Raw genomic sequence first — 17,731 nt, 5'->3', positions numbered from 1 at the left:
AACAGCCAAATAACAATTAAAAGTATCTTATTTGAACATTTAGATTTAACCTAACCTGGCACTGCCTCTGTTTTGGTGTCTGCTGCGGTGCGCAGCGTTCCTTCATAATCTCCGCTCTCAGCTCCTCTGCCAGTTGCTGCATGAACTTCCTCCGGACAATTTTACTGCTGGTGCACTCCTTAGAGAGGATGTGTGCAATGATTCCAGCCAGTTCGAGAATGTATAAAGTTATATGAACATGTAGACAACCACCGGCCATCTACGTGTTCCACGCCTTTCACAGAGCGAGCGCCCGGTGTTTGCCTTCTGATTCAGAACTGAGTCCATCCACGCCGTAGTAGCCTACGTTACCAACTCTGGCTTTGCCTTCGGCCCATCGGTGATGCCCACACTTGTTACTTGAGACCGCTAGTTACGTTTCTCTGACAGAGACTATGGTAGTTACTAAGCAACCCAGATGCATCTTCAACCGCGCGAAAAATTTCAAACAATACCGCGAAAATCTGAGTGGTCAATATGACCGTGTATGGCCGAAATAGGTAAAAGTGATTGTATTTTCTTTGCCTTTTGTGTAATGTATATAAAAAACAATTTTAAATTAAAATACAGACTATTTTAGGAAAAGTCAGGCAGCAGCAGGATTGCTTTTTATTATTCAGCAAAGTTATTACACATAAATTTCAAAACGGTCAAGTTGACTGTCATGGCCGTTCTAGTGTTAACAGTGTTGCAGTGTTGTTTTGTTTTGCCTTCGTTTAGACCGGTCTGAGTCTTGAAATACATAAGCAATCTTGTTTTCTCTCTGTCTGGGATATTATAAATATCTTATTGAATATCTTATTACAATTAACTGTCTTAAAACATGTTAAACGATCTAAAGCAAATTGTCCTAAATCCTGAAATAACATATTCTGACTTCCTTGAATTGATGTCATGATTTGGCCACTGGAAAAAAAATCTGTGGAAAAAGAATTCCAAAAAGGCAAAAGAGAGATATCAACAGAGTGTTAGTAGTAGTAATGCAGACAAATAAAAAAAATGAAAATAAGTGAGAGGATGGATGAAAACCAGTGTGAGAGACAGAGAAAGAGAGCAGCCTTTTTTGCAAGGTGAAAGAGAGCTTCCGACCTCTCAAGAATACATCATTAGATCCTGCAGCTGTTAATCATACAGTATCTCTCTTATTAACAGCTGGCTGTCTCCAAGTTTCATGGAGCAACACAGGGAAACTACCAATGACAGTCAATGGGCAGGACCCAGAATATAATGATACTATATCAATACAATCCTTCCGTCATGCTTGAAATGTGCTCTGTAGATCTACTAGATAGTCAAGCATCTAGCTCAGTCTAAATATGTTGATTTATTTATGAAGGCAATAAACCACCCCTCCCCCATCCTTGAGAAAGCACTTGTGTTGTTACAGTCATCTCTTCTGTCCTTCCATTTCTAAATACAACTATTGCATGTTATGAATACAACAATTAACAATTAACTCTCCAGTGTGTTAGATCACAGCAGCATAGTTAATATTGACACTTGTCATAGGATCACCAAAGAAGCCTGTCTGTCTAAGCACCTTTTAAAGTGTACTGCACTAAGCTGTGGCACATTAATGTACCTCTGTCCATCTACCTTTCCATTCTGAGGCTTTCAGCCGGTTGCCACGGTAGCCTGCCTCCCACCGTCCCATTATCCCAACCACCCACTCACACATAGTTATACAGTCCACACACAAACACGCAGGGCTCCAATGAAATGAATCCTTCTGTATCAACAGTGCACTGGCCGTTTGGCACAATGAACGGTCATGAATAATTCAGCCAGGAGAGGAGACGGCAAAGAGAGGAGAGGAGGAAAGGTGGAGCCGAGATGAGAGGCGGCCGAAAAACACCAGGGGAACAACCGGGCAGGAGAGTGGGAGTTTGCCAAGAGCAGAAGAGGGGAGACACAACAATCAAACTTGCTGAGTCAATAGTGAGAGAGGAGCTGTGTGTGTTTCTGACAATACAGAGGGCCCTTTGTGCTGCCCTGTGCAGATGCCTGTGCACAAACATACTGGGACGACCGAGCCGTGCCAGACTCTGCTGCCTCCCTCCATCCACACTTCTCTGTTTCTCTTCTAAAGTGTTTGGAAAATCACTTCACATTGTAGTCGACAGCTGAAACAACATTCAGTTAGTAATTACTACATGTTATATTGTGGCATCAACTTGCGTCATTCATCATCACGGCTCTTATGTTTGGAACATGTAGAAAAGTTGGCCATAGCGCTCTCAAAAATAAAAACTGTGGACTCAGTTGCCAATTATGCAATGTGACTTTGGGGTAAATATGTTTCTCAGCAGTTGCATTATGCTAATTCACCAGTGTATTCTGGTCGTTTCATGCTATTTTGATTGTTTGGTTCATACTGTAGATGTGGGTTGTAGCAGCTGTTACATAGTGGGATTGGAGTCCTCAATGTCAGGATTCTGACACAGGCTGTGTTTGTTCCCCAAAGCTGGGCTGCATCACTGTCTGTCTCACAGTGCAATCTAAGACCACCGTTTCCATCTGCCAACCAAAGATTTCACAACATTAATCTCACAATTGTCAATGAGACAGCCAGCATCCACACAGTGTAAAGAGGCCTTAAAGCCCTTTTCTCCTCAACACACAGTGTCTTTGATATGAACCACGTCCAACCATGTTACAGAGCTGTGGCACTGGCACTTTCAGACCTAAACACAGACAAGCAAATTGCAGGCGATACTGTAGCACTTGCACCACCTCAACCTGTGTTATTTGTCCTCTAAGGGGAGTGTAGTGTTCATGGATGACACACTACACTCATTGGACTGAACTCTGGTGGGGATGAGTCCGCCTACAGGCAGGTAATTGACCACCTGGTGACCTGGTGCAGTCAGAACAACTTGGAGCTAAATACTCTGAAGACAGTGGAGATGGTTGTGGATTTTAGGAAGGACGCAGCCCCACCCACTCCCATTACCCCCCATGGGTGACTCCACAGTCAACATTGTGGAGCCCTTCCGCTTCCTGGGCTCCATTATCACCCAGGACGTCAAGTGGGAGCTGAACATCAGCTCCCTCGTCAAAAAAGCCCAGCAGAGGATGTACTTCCTGCAGCAGCTGAAGAAGTTCAACCTGTCAAAGACAATGATGGTGCACTTCTACACTGCAATCATTGAGTCCATTCTCACCGGCTCCATCACCATAGCGTATCATCCGCTCTGCTGAGAAGGTGATTGGCTGTAAACTGCCATCTCTCCAGGACCTGTATGCCTTGAGCACGCTAAGGCAGGCAGGAACGATTGTAGCCGATCCCTCACCCCAGACACACTTGAACCCCTCCCCTCTGGCAGGAGGCTACGGTCCATCAGGACCAAAACCTCACGCCACAAAAACTGTTTCTTCCCCTCAGCAGTAAGCCTCAACAACAAATCCCCAGACCCCCACTGACATTGAACCTTAATCCTACATCCTGTCCTCTGCACATTCTATATATCCTGAACTTTTTGCACATCTCTCTCCATTTATGTACATCCTGCACTAACCATACAGTCTCTTTTTTCCTTCTTAGTCTTAAATAGTTGTATGTATGTATGTATTTATGTATGTGTTATTTGTTTCTGTATTGATTGTTTGTTTATTATATATTATTGTTTTTATGCATGCACCATCAACCAAAGCAAATTCCTAGTAAGTGCTACTTCCCTGGCAATAAATCTATTTCTGATTTCTGATTTCTAAGACTATCCTGATTAGTTTGGAAAAGAAAGGGTTAAAAGAACGGAGCTTGTGACCAGATTTTATTACTGTAATCTGAAAAAGACAAAATAGGATAGGGATGCAGAAGCTTAAGGAAAAACAAATAAAATAAGACTATGCAATGTAGGTTAACAAAGTGCTGTGTCTTAGATAAAAAAAAAACAACAACTTAAAATCAAATATTTATACATACTATGCCTAGTTTTGCAGTATCACAACGACAAACATAGCTCTGCTCCTGTCTTTCCTTTCTCCTGGATGTATGAGGCTGCCCTAGCTTTTTGCAGGAACAAATTATACAGCAAAAAAGAGAAGAGCATAGTCTGTCCGGAGCTTGTACTGATGCTATTGAAATTGGATTTGAATGGAGGAACACACTTCGCTGTAACGCAAAGTGTTAATGCAAAATGCCTTGATCACAAGTAAGGCTTAGTTATCCCATATTGTGCAAAAACGTCTCCAAACCTTGGTCTTTCAAACCAGAACGAAAGCTAAGTATGGCAGCAGTCATTATTGTAGCTGTAGTTCAACACACATGCAGTTACCAGCGGGTGCTATGCAGTAGTACAGTACATCGTGCATGAATGCAGCGCTAACTTACGTGGCAACCTGATGCATGACCTTGGTGGAGGTGTCTTTCAACGTGTCCTTCAAGTTGTCCTTGAAGTTGCTGAAGAACTTCCCCGCTCCTCCCTTCACCATATCCAACAGTCCTCCGCCATAATTGGCATCCATTTCTGGGGACAGAGAACCTTTAGTCAATCAGAATCCACAGGGCAACAAAATACACACACAGTGAGGATGCCAACGGAGAGGCACACTTCCATGTAAAAGCACAGATTAAAAACCTTGCTATCTTACTTTTTCAATAGAAAAAGAAATGCTGTTGTTCTATGCAGACAATGTTGTTTAAGAATGTATGCAATGTCCAAATAAATAAATGTGATCCTTTAATTATGAACTGGAGTTTAGAGGTTTTCAATTGACTTCAGTGATGAACATATGAGTAACTGCATAACACGCATGTAGGTGGGAAGGAATGATGGACAAGGACACAAGAGACAAGACACATAAAAAAATGCATACCATCTGGAGGTGTGTGTGTGTGTGTGTGTGTGTGTGTGTGTGTGTGTGTGTGTGTGTGTGTGTGTGTGTGTGTGTGTGTGTGTGTGTGTGTGTGTGTGTTGGAAAAGAACCAAGTGTCATCTTAGTCAGCACCTCTGTGGTGATATGAGATTTTCTCGTTTCTCTCTTTCTCTGTCCCTCTCCTTCATGTATCCACACATACATGTACCAACTATAATGGCTTCACTTGAGATGTAACTTAGCAGTACAGACATTAAACATGAGGCATGTTTTGGGTTGGACCATTCAGTGGTAAACAGCTGTTTGCTCAGATAGAGTTTGGGTTTAGTTATTTCATAATATAATTCATTCAAAAAATCGAAAAAGTTGTAAAGTAGGATATTTAATGTCAAATGGTGCGGAAAAAAAGTCCGGAAAGCTAAAGGTGATTTATATTTCACAATAGTTTAGCGTCAGATTTCACCTGATAGCAGCACTGAAACACCACCCAGATTTATTATACAATATCTGACTGTATCATGCTTTAATTATATTATATATTATGCTTTAATTATATTATAATATTTTACATAATATGTTTAAGCAGTCTAGCTCACTTTAATTTGTTACACATCTGAATTTTGTTTTTCACATTTCCATTAGCAAAAGATGGATAGTACCTGGTACCTTTTTTGGTACCACCTAAGTCGAGGTTCCATGCAACCTGAGCTCATACTAAAAGATGAAATTAAAATACTGCAGACCACTGATTGGTCAGAGGGAATCGTCACTAGCGAGACATCATGCACAAACCAACTATTTTTGAATAGTCACGCGAGCCATCAATAGCTGTGTTTATTTTCTTACATTTACTATATGAGAGTGACAGTGGGAAGATCCGCCTTGTTTGTTTGTTGACTGAATATGAAACTGTTGATAACACAGTGTTGAGGTTCTTTCGTAAACATTCACTGTGAACAGAAGGTTTAAGTGGAGATGGCTTTGCTATTTGTGTGTTACTGAAAAGGAGCCTTTTTTCAACTTGCTTCATGTTGTGTTCACTATCAACAATCTCTATTCCCATCAAAAACATTTGGAGAAAACACAAACAGCCCATGCTGACCATAGTATCTCTTTAGCGTACCGTACTGCATAGCTACATCGGCTGTGTGCGTAGGCTTCATTCTACACTGTTACCCCATAATGCACAACTGTAAATAAAGCTTACCGTCAGTAATGTGAGCAAATCTTGTTTCACAATTAGTTTAGGAAAGAAAGTTATCACTGATGTTCATCCAGCCAATAAGAGGTCAAGTTGAGCATGACATCGAGGTGAGGCATATGATGAGATTGTACAGTGTCATTAGCTGGAAGTTGCCTGCAATTTGTTTGATGTTATTGCCACTAAGAACAAAACTTAAGAGGAATAGCTAGTTGGCTATTACAGGCCACTTTTGCTTCATGCTGGAGGGCCACTGCGCCTTTTTCTGTGCGGACCTATTAGTTATATTATATTATTATTTCCAGATAAGTTGTTCTTCCTATGTGAGAAAGCCATTATGTGTGACCAAAACAATCATATCTCCTTCTCTTTAATGAAGAAATAACCAAATTTAAATGTTTGGTCAAGCTCAGGTCTCATAGATGTGGATGCAGGCCATGCCCTACCTAGTATCTCCTCACATATAATGCTGATGTTATCACACTAATTTTCAAGTTTTTTACAGAAGAAAATCCTCTGAGATGTGCCAGTTTTTTTTTTTAGATAAAAATCTTGATGATTTTGTGGTGCAATGGAGGGACACACTTTTGATTGATTTTAACAGCAGACTTTCGCACTTACAAAGACATCACAAACACTGTCTCTGAGGAAATCTGCTGGCTGCTGAGACAGTGTTTCCCGATTAATCATAAACAGTAACTGTTTAACTCTTTCACTACTTGTCTACTTTTGATCCCTCCAGTCCTCTCTCTTTCCATGACTGGTTCACTCCACCCCGTCCTCAAATTTAGACTTTTCATCTCTGACTGCACAGGAACTGAAATGACAGGGATTTTCTTCTGAAGAATAAAGCTCCTGCTTGTTGAACTCATCCAGCATATGATCCTCAGAAACTTCCAAAACTCAAATGGAACTTTGCCTATGGCATACACCATTACCACTGTTAACTGAACAGGCACTCACACAGTGACTGAAGTGATTTGCTGCATTAAGAAAGGTTAAATACAGTACCTCAAAACAAATATATATGTCATCGGGGGCTCAAATTGGGCTTGAGACTTCAACATTTAAACAGGAAACCTTTGTTATGTACTTGGAATGCAGAGTTCATGGGAATTGTAGGAATCCAGTGTCTTTGGAGGTTGACTCATACTATTGGATGAAAGTCTAGATATATAAACCTCTGCTGTTTTTGTTTTAAATCCTCCAACTTTATTAAAGCAACACAAAATAGCTTTATTTTCACCTTATTGATAGTGTTTTTTCTTAGCATTTTTTTATTTATAGAAAGGAGCATAAAACTACAACTGAGTAAATACACTGAACAGCACACTAAACAACTGGTCAGTAAAGGAAGGAGTTCTGTCAGTAACAACAAATCATACTTGGCTCAACTGTTGTATGTGTAGTATGATATTGTTACCTGGAAACATGAGCATGTAAGCACAATATAAAAGGACCAAAAAAGAATTAAAGCCTAGAATACTGCACCACTGACTTTATCACATCTGTGTCTTTAAACCTTGAAACCTTCAGCTAACAGCAGGCTTCATTTTTTACATCTTGTGAAACTGTGCACAGATGTATTGTCCTTTTGAGGTGAATATTTTGTGTGCACTTCCGGCATTTCATCTTTATTTATCTGTAAAGCAGAGAGTGTCAACACTCTCTGCTTTACAGAGCTTTACAGTGTCAACACACAAGAGAAAAAAAATGAAGATAACATGCAGTGAAAGCTGAGCCTCCCAATAAAAAAAACACGTACTTTGTATTTTGAAATCAAGAATAACCCTGTTAATACTGTTGATTGAATGTACTTCTATATCACTTAATGTGTTGAATGTATCCTGGGCTAATGCCATACAATCACCATTTAACCTTCATTTGCAGAGGGTTAGATAAGTAGGACAATATTACTCTCATGTCTGCACACTAATATGAAGCTACAGCCAGCAGCTGCTTACCTAAGCTTAGCAAAAAGGCAGGAGGAAACAGCTAGCATGGCTCTGTCCAAAAGGTCAAAATCCACTTACTATCACCTCCAAAGCTCTAAAGCACACTAATTAACATGTTAGCTCTTGTTTGTTTTATCCATACAAAAATGAAGTCTGAAGGCAGATTTTGTTATCTTTAGAGAGAGCCAGGCTAGCTGTTTCCCCCTGTTTTTAGTCTCAATGCTAAGCTAAGCTAACAGGCTGCGAGCTGTCGCTTTATTTTAACTGTACAGACATGAGAGTGATATCAATCTTCTCAACTAACTCTCGACAAGAAAGAGAGTAAGCATATTTCCCAAAATGTTGAACTATTCCTTAATTATGTTAGCTATATTGAAACTGAAATGCTCCCCTTGCATTCTTCAGGCAATACTGTAATTTCACCTGCACATTTTGGTCTATTTTAAACCTTCTTACTATGCAAATTTCCCAGCCAGTGAGCATGACAGGGTGTATTAGGAAAACCTGCATCCTGCTCTGCCTTGAAATCAAGAGCTATATGAGCTTGACCTGGATCTGACAATCATGTTCCGATGCCTGCACAGGTAAAGAGGCATCTGTTATGATGAAGGAAAGAATGTGCTACAGATACATCTCACTAGAACTGTTCCACAAAAAACAGGACCAGGCCAATAGCTCACCCCTCCTCCCTCCTCAACCGCCTCCTATCGCTTTCACAGAGTCGACCAATAGCAACAGAGAGGGGGAGAGAGAGAGAGAGAGAGAGAGAGAGATGACTGAGGGAGAGGAAAAAAGAAAGACAGTTCTTGTTATGTCTAGAGGGATCAGTGGGCTGTCTGAATATGTCTCCTTCCTCCTACAGCCACAAACATTTCTCCCTTAATGTCCGGCTTGGTGTGAATAACACAGATGGAGGCATGCACACAACAATAAAACTTCACAAGCAAACACACTGCACTGCACTAGATCTCAGTGCTACTACTACACTGTGCCAGGCCTCGTTGTGTCCTGGACCAGAATGACTGCAGCGTCAACCCCGGAATCTAATCTGCTTAATTATAGATGCTGCTGATAAGACAAGGTTGTGTTTGCCTAATCATCTACTGAGAGAATTCCACTGCTTTGAATGGCAAGCAAGGTCTTACAGGCTGCTAAACACATGACACGTTATTAAAAGATGTGACTGCAACTTTAGGTGCAAGCTAACAGTTAAACACTCAAAGAACATTTTGAACTTCCTCTTCCACATTCACAATATTTTGATACCTTTACAAATGTTTGGCCTAGTTTTAAACTATAGAGAGGCAAACACGTGCCTGGATTGACCTTGGATCCTCAAGCAAGATTACAAGCATTTTTGTAAGCATTCTGCAAAATAGATTGTGCATCCTAAACATTACTAAACATTGTTATTTGCAATACAAGGTTCCAAATTATGGCATCCATGATTCTGCTTGATATAAGTGGTGTCCTAAACCTGTAGTGTCCAAGCAAGCTCATAAACCTCTTTACACAGTAGTGAGATGACAGGCAATGAGTTGAGAGAGAGAGAGAGAGAGAGAGAGAGAGAGAGAGAGAGAGAGAGAGAGAGAGAGAGAGAGAGAGAGAGAGAGAGAGATGGGGAACGACGTGCAATGAAGGCTCCCAGACAGACTCAAATATGGGATGTTGCGGCTCAAGTTCAGCCCCCTAACCCCTATAGGCCACCAGGGCGCCACACAACTGCAGTATGTTAATAGCTGTTTAACAAACTGAATCCATCACATTGAGAGTCAGGCTGCTTTTACTACTAAAAAAACAAAATATAAACAAGGCCACTTAGAGGGGAGACACCTGCCTTATTCACAGCGAAATACGTAAAGTAATATTGTTGAGAAATGAGCAGAGTTGGAGATTATGTTGAAGATTGATGTTGCTCGTAGTACCCTAGATAGATGATGAGCCAGGGCTAATAGGCCACAATTGCTAATGCAATAAGAATCACAATGTTTCATTTTTGGTGCCTAAAACTATATTTAACAATTTGTATCAGTTATCTTCAACCTCAATCTTTAAAATACTGTATTCTATAATGCAGTAACAGGCTATGAATCCAAAGTGGTACTCCCCGTTGTTAGCTGTTTTTGCTAGTAAACACCAACTGGCATTGAGGAAGTTGATATATAGTCTGGACCAGTGGTTCGCTTTTTGGCTGGGGACCACTTAAAATGAAGCAGTAACTGCTTGTGATACCAAAGGTTAAATATTTCTATGAGTTGTGACATTGTTTTATTAGAATAACTGTTAGAGGCCCAAAAAGGTAAGACTTTGTAAAGATTGCAAAATCTAAATTTGCATATTTTTCCTCTTTTCTGTCCCATTAATTAAATTAAATCATGTAAGCATAATTTCTGCTCTCCTGTAAATCATGTGCTTTACCTCTATTTTATGTTGTATCTATGTCTATGTCTGTATATCTGTGTGAATGTCTTAGCTGGTCTATGTGCCTCTCTGCCCGTGGCCAGATGGATGTGGGAGTGTGCAGACTGGTGTGCCAGATACAGTGACAAACCTTGCTAATACAGAAACGAGAGGAAGGCTCTGATACAGGCTCCATCAGGTAATACAGCAGCAGACAGAGAACCCAGCCACTGACAGTATGATAGGGCCGGACATCAACAGAACAGAGAGGTCTTGGTCGTTGCCAGAAAGATCAATGAATGTGTCTCCCTTCTTCTAGAGTGCCAACCTTTACCCTTCAGTATCAGGCTGTGTTTGAATGGGACAGACGGATGCATAGACACACAAAAAAAGGCACACATGTACATGAAAGAGACCATCCGTAAGACCGGGCAGACCAGACAGACATCTGACACTGGAGCCCCCTCCTCCACCCCCACCCTCTTCCATCACCACCAACCCAAATCCCCTTCCTTCAGTGACCCTGCCACCCTCCTCATCCTGCTTCTTTTGTTTCACTCTAATGTTCATCCCTGGAGGCTGGCTGACTCCACAGAGCACTGCAGTGAGGTGAACACTGTACTTTTACACTTTACTGTAAATACTCAAAGTAACAGACTTCCCTATTAGCCTGCATTTACTGCAAATACTATAATTGCCATCATTATATTGTAATATTAGCAGTAATATTGTCCTTTTTACTGGAAACGGCACGATGCTTTAGGATAAAAACTGAAAATGATTTGGTAAACATGGATGTTGCACAAACACTGAGTTGGCTGTTCACATATGAAACATTTAAATGAGTTACTTGGAGATAGCCTGGGTGATGAGGGGGGAAAGCCCTTCATCAGGGTAAACTAAACAGATGTACATGATGTTTATTTTGATGTTTGATAAACAGCTGTGTCCCATATATACGATGGGCCAAATGTTTGGCATGTTCACATACATACAAACTAGGTAGTATTAGTATCACAGTTATAGCAGTAGTAATTGTAGTAGTGGGCAGCAGCAAGGGTTGCAGTAGTAACATCATAAAACCTTTTCCTTTTCCAGAGGCTTTTTTCCAGAGGACAAAATTTATGTCAAAACAAATGACCTATTACAACTGAAATCAATAAAGCATTTACGGGATGTGTCATCAGATTAATGATAAACATATTTCAGTTTTAATTGAATACATTAGCTTCATAATCCATCACTTATGGCCAATTGACTAAACTTCTCAACTGAGAGTATTTTGTTCCTCTGCTGCCTAAAACTGAAGCAGGATTTATTCTCTGAACTACTTATATGAGATTACTAGTGTAGAACAATTTTACATTAAAAGCCCATATGCAATATTAAATAGGCTATGAAATGTGGTTTATATTACTGACAACTGGCTGGAAAATAAGTTTGTAAACATTTGCTTCCAAATTTTGCATATTTCAATACATTATGGACACTAGAATAGAGTATGTGCTAATATGTGTACATAATTATTGTGAGCATTCATGCAAATTTGTATAGCCAACTTTACACATATCTTAAACATACTTCTAAGTCTAGTCTGAACTGTATGTCAAATGCTTTGGTACTGGTCAACCTATAACAGAGATGTACAGGACTGGTTAGCACCGCATGTAAGAACACACATAATGCAGACAATTTTTGAAATTTTACACCAAACTAATGGCACTAGAACATGTCTTAATCTGTTCTGCCATGCATACAATAGCCAAATATAGCCATTTAGGTGGGGTCTGGGAGTCATGAGCCCTGGAGGAGAATCCAGGAGGTGCATAGCATCAATGTATACTTTCACTATTGTTAGCCATTGTGTTGTCCACTGCTACCCCTGTGCTCACCAGGACAGTTACAGGCCACGCTACTGCGTAAACTCATCACATGTTATAAATACTCAAGCACTCTTCACGTTGGCGTGCAATCGCTATCCAAGTTCCCGGAGGCGGTGAGTACTCTTACCTGAGCTGTCCATGGTGCTGCAGTCCTCTCTCAGCGGGCCTGCCTTCGGTCCAAGGGTGGTCGCTCTAGAGCCTGCCAGTGTGACGCTGCTGCTGCTGCTTCCTCTGCCGACACTGAAGCTATCTCCGCCGCTATCGACCAACTGCAAAGATTCATAGCCATCGTAACTGGTCTTTTTCTTGTAGGCCCCAAGCAAGCTCATTACCGAAGCACACACAAAAAATAGAAATAAAGGACAAAAGAAGCTCCAAAGACGTATAGGCTACGCTGCGATGTCGCCGCCACCACCGCCACAGCCGCCGCTGCTGCTTCTGCTACAACTGCTGCTGCTGGGTGAACCACATGTCCGAGGAGGAGAGGACGACCGGTCTCCTCTGTTTTCTAGGGGAAAGAAATATTCTGCCGGGTGCTTTCCGATGCTCTCTCTCTCTCTCTCTCTCTCTCTCTCTCTCTCTCTCTCTCTCTCTCTCTCTCTCTCTCTCTCTGTGTGTCTCACTCTGTTTCTGTCTATCGTCTCCTCTTTTCTCAGCAGCACCGCATTTTACTACGACGCTTCAGTTGCTGATGCTGCTGCTGAGTGCTGTAGTCCCCGACTGAGTAAAGGGGAAATCCGCCCCAACGCAAAATCCTCTCATGTCATTGCTGCATCTATTATTCACATACTCTAATCAGAATACGCTATAGGCTTATTTTTTCCCTAAAGCTCATCAATACAGGACATTTTCATGTAAAAATAAAAAATACATATAAGGTATTAAAAATGTATTAAGATATCATGAAGTTAAAGCACCACTAGGCCTACATACTAATTCCCCATTAGTATATTTATTAATATCATTGTGATATCAATATAAGCATGCCTTACAATTGAACATTAAAATATGTATGATAATATTATAGAATAGATATAGTTGTTATAATTGTCTTTGGTTGCAAAGGTAAGACTCTTACATGTGATGTCATTACATTTGCTCACATGCCTCTATGTAAAATGAGTAGGATCCCAATTTCACAGTTCCTATTCTGGGTGAATTTCCCTGATAAAGGTTTCTAATGTCTATGGGCTTCTAGCCAATTATGATTGTCCTATGTAGTAATGGTAATAGCACTTGTTCTACCCTGCAGTTGTTTCACTGAATATCGCCTGCATTACGTAATTAGCCTATAACATTTAAAGAATGTAAAAAGCTACAACAATTATTTTCCTTATTAATTGATCAGCTGATTATTTTCTTGACCAATCAATGATTCATTATGTCTAAAATGTCAAAAAATTGGGGAAATGCCTCTTACAACATTTCAAGTCTTTAAATTGCTTGTTTTGTCCAACCATCAATCAAAAAAGGTATTCGATTTAAAATGATCTGAGACAGAGAAAAGCAGAAACTCCTCACTGGTACCTGCAAATGTTTGACATTTCAGCTTTAAAGGCGACTCAAATGATTTATCGGTTATCAAAATAGTTGCCAAGTTAACTGCTCAACTTAAATGGAAGATAGATGCCGTATAGATGAGTGCTGGATGGTGTCTGCTGTAACCATGACTGTACATGTACTGTACAAGAGGCACAGGTCATAATGGTTTAAAGTGTGCTAAAAAAAATTGTAGTGTCATCCATTAAAATAACAGAAGTCCTTTGGGAGAAAGTGTAGAGACATAAAAGAAATTTTGAGATTGTTAAAATAGACCTGCTTTCTTGGGTAAATATGGAAGAAATTATGAATCTGGGCCTACAATACAGCAAAATTATTAGTTGAGTCCTGTTCTGAAAATGAACAAGGACCCCTGGCCTTGTCATTGTAAAAAGCATCGCAAGACAACAGCACCATACTTTGTCAGGAAAAGGAAACTCACTCATCAAAGGGAATTTTCTCTACTCGACTAATAGCAGCTTTGAATGTTAATAGGCTCTTTGTAATATAATTAAAATCCAACAGATTTGAAATTTCAGCTCCAAATTTGTCATTTTAGCTCCACTTTTTTGTGTAATGACCCTGGATCCATGAATGACAAAACACTGACCGCTGATGGCATGCTTCCTTCTTTGGCCTTGTCCCCTGGCAACGAAAACCCTGCATGGTTTTTGAAAAGAGGACATGAGCCTGGGAAACTCTTTTCGTAGAGCAGCCGGGGACTCAAAGCACAGCGGGAACAGAATGTCCAAAAGGGAGGAAAGATACCCCCGCCATCACCGGACGCAAAGTGCTGCCGCTCCATTGTTGGCATGGAGCTTCCTGTCCTAGCCGTGCCTACCAATATTTACCCCTTATGAGTGTGACTGTTTAGGATGCAGCAAGCAGGTGCGGTAAGGACGTCACAAACTTTGCCACGATCAAAGGTTTACACATGAAGACATGAGAAAAAACCCCAATCAAAACATAAATAGAGTTGAAACAATTAGTATAATCATTGTTAGACCGTGGACAGAAATTATGAATTATTTCCAGCAAAATTTGCCAAATATTCAATAGTTCCAGCTTCTCAAATGTGAACATTTGCTGCTTTTCTTTGTCGTATATCATAGTTAACTGAATATCTTTGGGTTTTGGACTGTTGGTTAGACAAAACAAGAAATGTGAATGTCTTAGCTTTGGCTCTGGGAAATTATAATGGGTATTTTATAGACAAAAAGATGAATCAATGAATTGGGAAAATAATCAGCAGATTAATAAATCAAAGCAGCCCTGAAAGAAAATATTGAAAAACTGCACTTTTCACTTGCAAATGTGTAAAAAGCTTATAGGGTATTATTTTGGCCAACATCAGACCTCCATCTCTTATTTCAAAATTATTCATAACATTTCTAGGCTTGTTATGATGGATGCTAGTTTACCCCTTATGGGTGTTGGGCAACCATTGCATAAAGGCTTATGGAAACATGGCATAAAATGTATTTTATGTATTAATCAATGGAAGAGACCTTATGATGACGTTTGAGGCAGTCATTTACAATACTCTTTTAAGAATTCCTAAAAAGCCTTTACACGTATGCTTGGTACCATTTTATGACATTGCTGTAACGTGATAGCTTGCTGACAATGGCCTCGCGTCTCTTCAATGGTTTTTACCATCACACTCAAGAGTAGATTGAGGATTAATCATTATCCTCATAATAGTTAAAGCAGAATCCAGGAATCTGCTGGATCAGCTCTAGGACACACTTGACAAGACAGACGGTGGACTTGAATCTTTGGTTGAGTCTGTGAGAGTTTAGATTGTGTAATCCAAGGATACTTGTTCTCCGTGGTAAAAACTGAAACATGACAGACACGCATTGGCTGCTACTTGTCTTCATAGATAAACAATGGCATTCATACTGCCCTGGTTTGCTACTACCACTGAGCTGGCAGGAGGCCTACCTTAGAGAAGGAAAACTGGAGGACACAGTTTTCATCAACAGCATGTATTCTGTTGAAATGGTACTGAGCACAAAGACAGATTCTCTACCTGTTTACTTATTTGCTAATTCCAAGGCTTAAACCCCTTTTACATGTGCCTTTTTAAATGCACTATAAACAGAGGCATTGCAAATAGAATAATCTATTCATTTAGTAGTGAACTTAAATGCTTTAAAGAAATTAATAACATGTCCAAGTTCTAATCCTGTGTTGTTTATTTATTTATCTCTTTTTACTTACTAAATATGTGTCAAAAAGTCATTTTTGAGTAGGTTTCTTTTTATATCCAAGTCCCTGTATTTTCTCTACTATAAAACATGAACATATTTTTTGATGACTCTAAGTATATTTGCTCAAGTGCTGTAGTAAAGTAAAATTTTGATAAAGTTATACTTGAGTATTTAAATGTTCTGCTACTTCTACATTTATTTGATAACTTTAGTTACTGTGCAGATTCAGAATAATAAAACAAAATAGAATCATCAAGAAAATCATGGAATTGCTATGGTCAAAGTAAAACCCTGGAATCGCCCCTGGCTTAAGGTAGGTGAGGTAAAAGCGCTATTGGCTAAACCACTCCTTTATGTTCAAGGGTCGATCTACTAAGCCCCGCCCACATATTACGTGTAATAATACATGGCATTCCATAACGCTCTAAATTACATTTCACTGTGACTATAAATGAAATGTCCATATGTCACCTATATGTTTTTAAGGGATGAACAAGGTGAATCAATGGCTGATGATCAGAGCATGAAACCACACCAAGCTGCATTAAGCTGCTCACGTGACGTGCGTGACGCTGGTGACGACGTGACAGTGAGGCAATTGGACAAGAGAGGAGCAGCTGCCCTCTCAGCCAGACGTGGATGATGAAGATTGTGATTCTGATAATATTGATAATCAAGATACAAAGACATCAATCAGGTCAAAATGGCAATAATACCGATGAATAAAAACCGGTCCTCTTTAGATCATTTGCAGACAGAGTGATGTGTACCTTTAACTGGTGTCCTAAAGTGCCGTTACCGACATCATCAGCTGACAGAAAAAAAAAAAAATCCAACTAATATCAAAGCGGCAGCCTTCACCCTGTTAATTCAGTCTAGTCCTCCGGATGTCATTTATAGGGATAAAGCAACAGTAATAATCATAGGCCTACAGAAAAAAAACCAATATGTCTCATTAGGAGCCTAGGCTGTGTGAAAAACACCTACTGAATAAAAATAACCCAAATGATGTCATTCATGTTGCTCGCGTGCGCATCTCCACATAGAGGCCCTGATTTTATGATTTTAGATTAATGTATCGCCTAAAGTGAAAAAAAAAAACAAAAAAAAAACGAGTAGGCTATGGAGCAAGTGCATGCTTGTGATAACCTCTCGAGCAGAGATGGGGGAGTGGGGGAAAGGGGTGGGGGGGTGAATTTCCAGAGGCAGCCTGATATTATGTAACATCCACACACAGATCATGATGCTCTCCTTCTTTTCCTGGTGAGAGATGCAGGCTACGTCAATAAAACACGTCCCATGAATCACATCAAATGAATAGAAACAGACGACTGTACCTTTCAGAACGCTTTCTATCATTCTCCCCCCGGGAGCGCCGTGTTGTGCCGGTGGTTTAGATGCGCTTTAAACCTCGGCTTCGCTCACAGACACCGACCTTTGCTTTGTCATTCGCTGCTAGTCAAAGGTTAAAGGCGTTAAACGTCCTGTGAGACGCAGTGTCCTGCGAGGATTCCCCGGTATCTCCCAGTTAACCTGTCAGTACATTTACAGAGGCAGCACCTGGTACGGCATCATCATATTCACATGTTGGCATATGAGCAACAAACCAGCGATGGCGATTGGTAGATCTGTAGATGATGTGGATGAGCGTAAAAGAGGAAAAGCAAGAGTGGATGTTCA

General features: G+C 40.3%; 1 protein-coding gene across 4 annotated transcripts in view; it reads right to left on the bottom strand.

Moving 5' to 3' along the window:
* dnajc6 (DnaJ (Hsp40) homolog, subfamily C, member 6) overlaps window positions 1-17,729 on the bottom strand; it is a 43,284-nt gene extending 25,555 nt beyond the window's left edge. For 3 of the 4 annotated variants that reach the window (XM_078258538.1, XM_078258539.1, XM_078258540.1), the window contains exons 1-2: window positions 12,424-12,979; window positions 4,373-4,508 (exon numbers count right to left, since the gene is read on the bottom strand). In XM_078258538.1, coding sequence (XP_078114664.1) covers window positions 4,373-4,508; window positions 12,424-12,625 — 338 coding nt within the window. In that variant the 5' untranslated portion in view covers window positions 12,626-12,979. Of the gene's footprint in view, window positions 1-4,372; window positions 4,509-12,423; window positions 12,980-17,388 lie in introns of those variants that run through there. The other variant, XM_078258541.1, reaches the window with a different exon arrangement.
* Window positions 17,730-17,731: the final 2 nt, after the last annotated feature.

Source organism: Sander vitreus, chromosome 9, assembly GCF_031162955.1.
Source record: "Sander vitreus isolate 19-12246 chromosome 9, sanVit1, whole genome shotgun sequence".
Lineage (NCBI taxonomy): Eukaryota > Metazoa > Chordata > Actinopteri > Perciformes > Percidae > Sander > Sander vitreus.
Note: the sequence above shows the minus strand (reverse complement) of the source record. Positions and strands in the feature narration are given on the sequence as shown.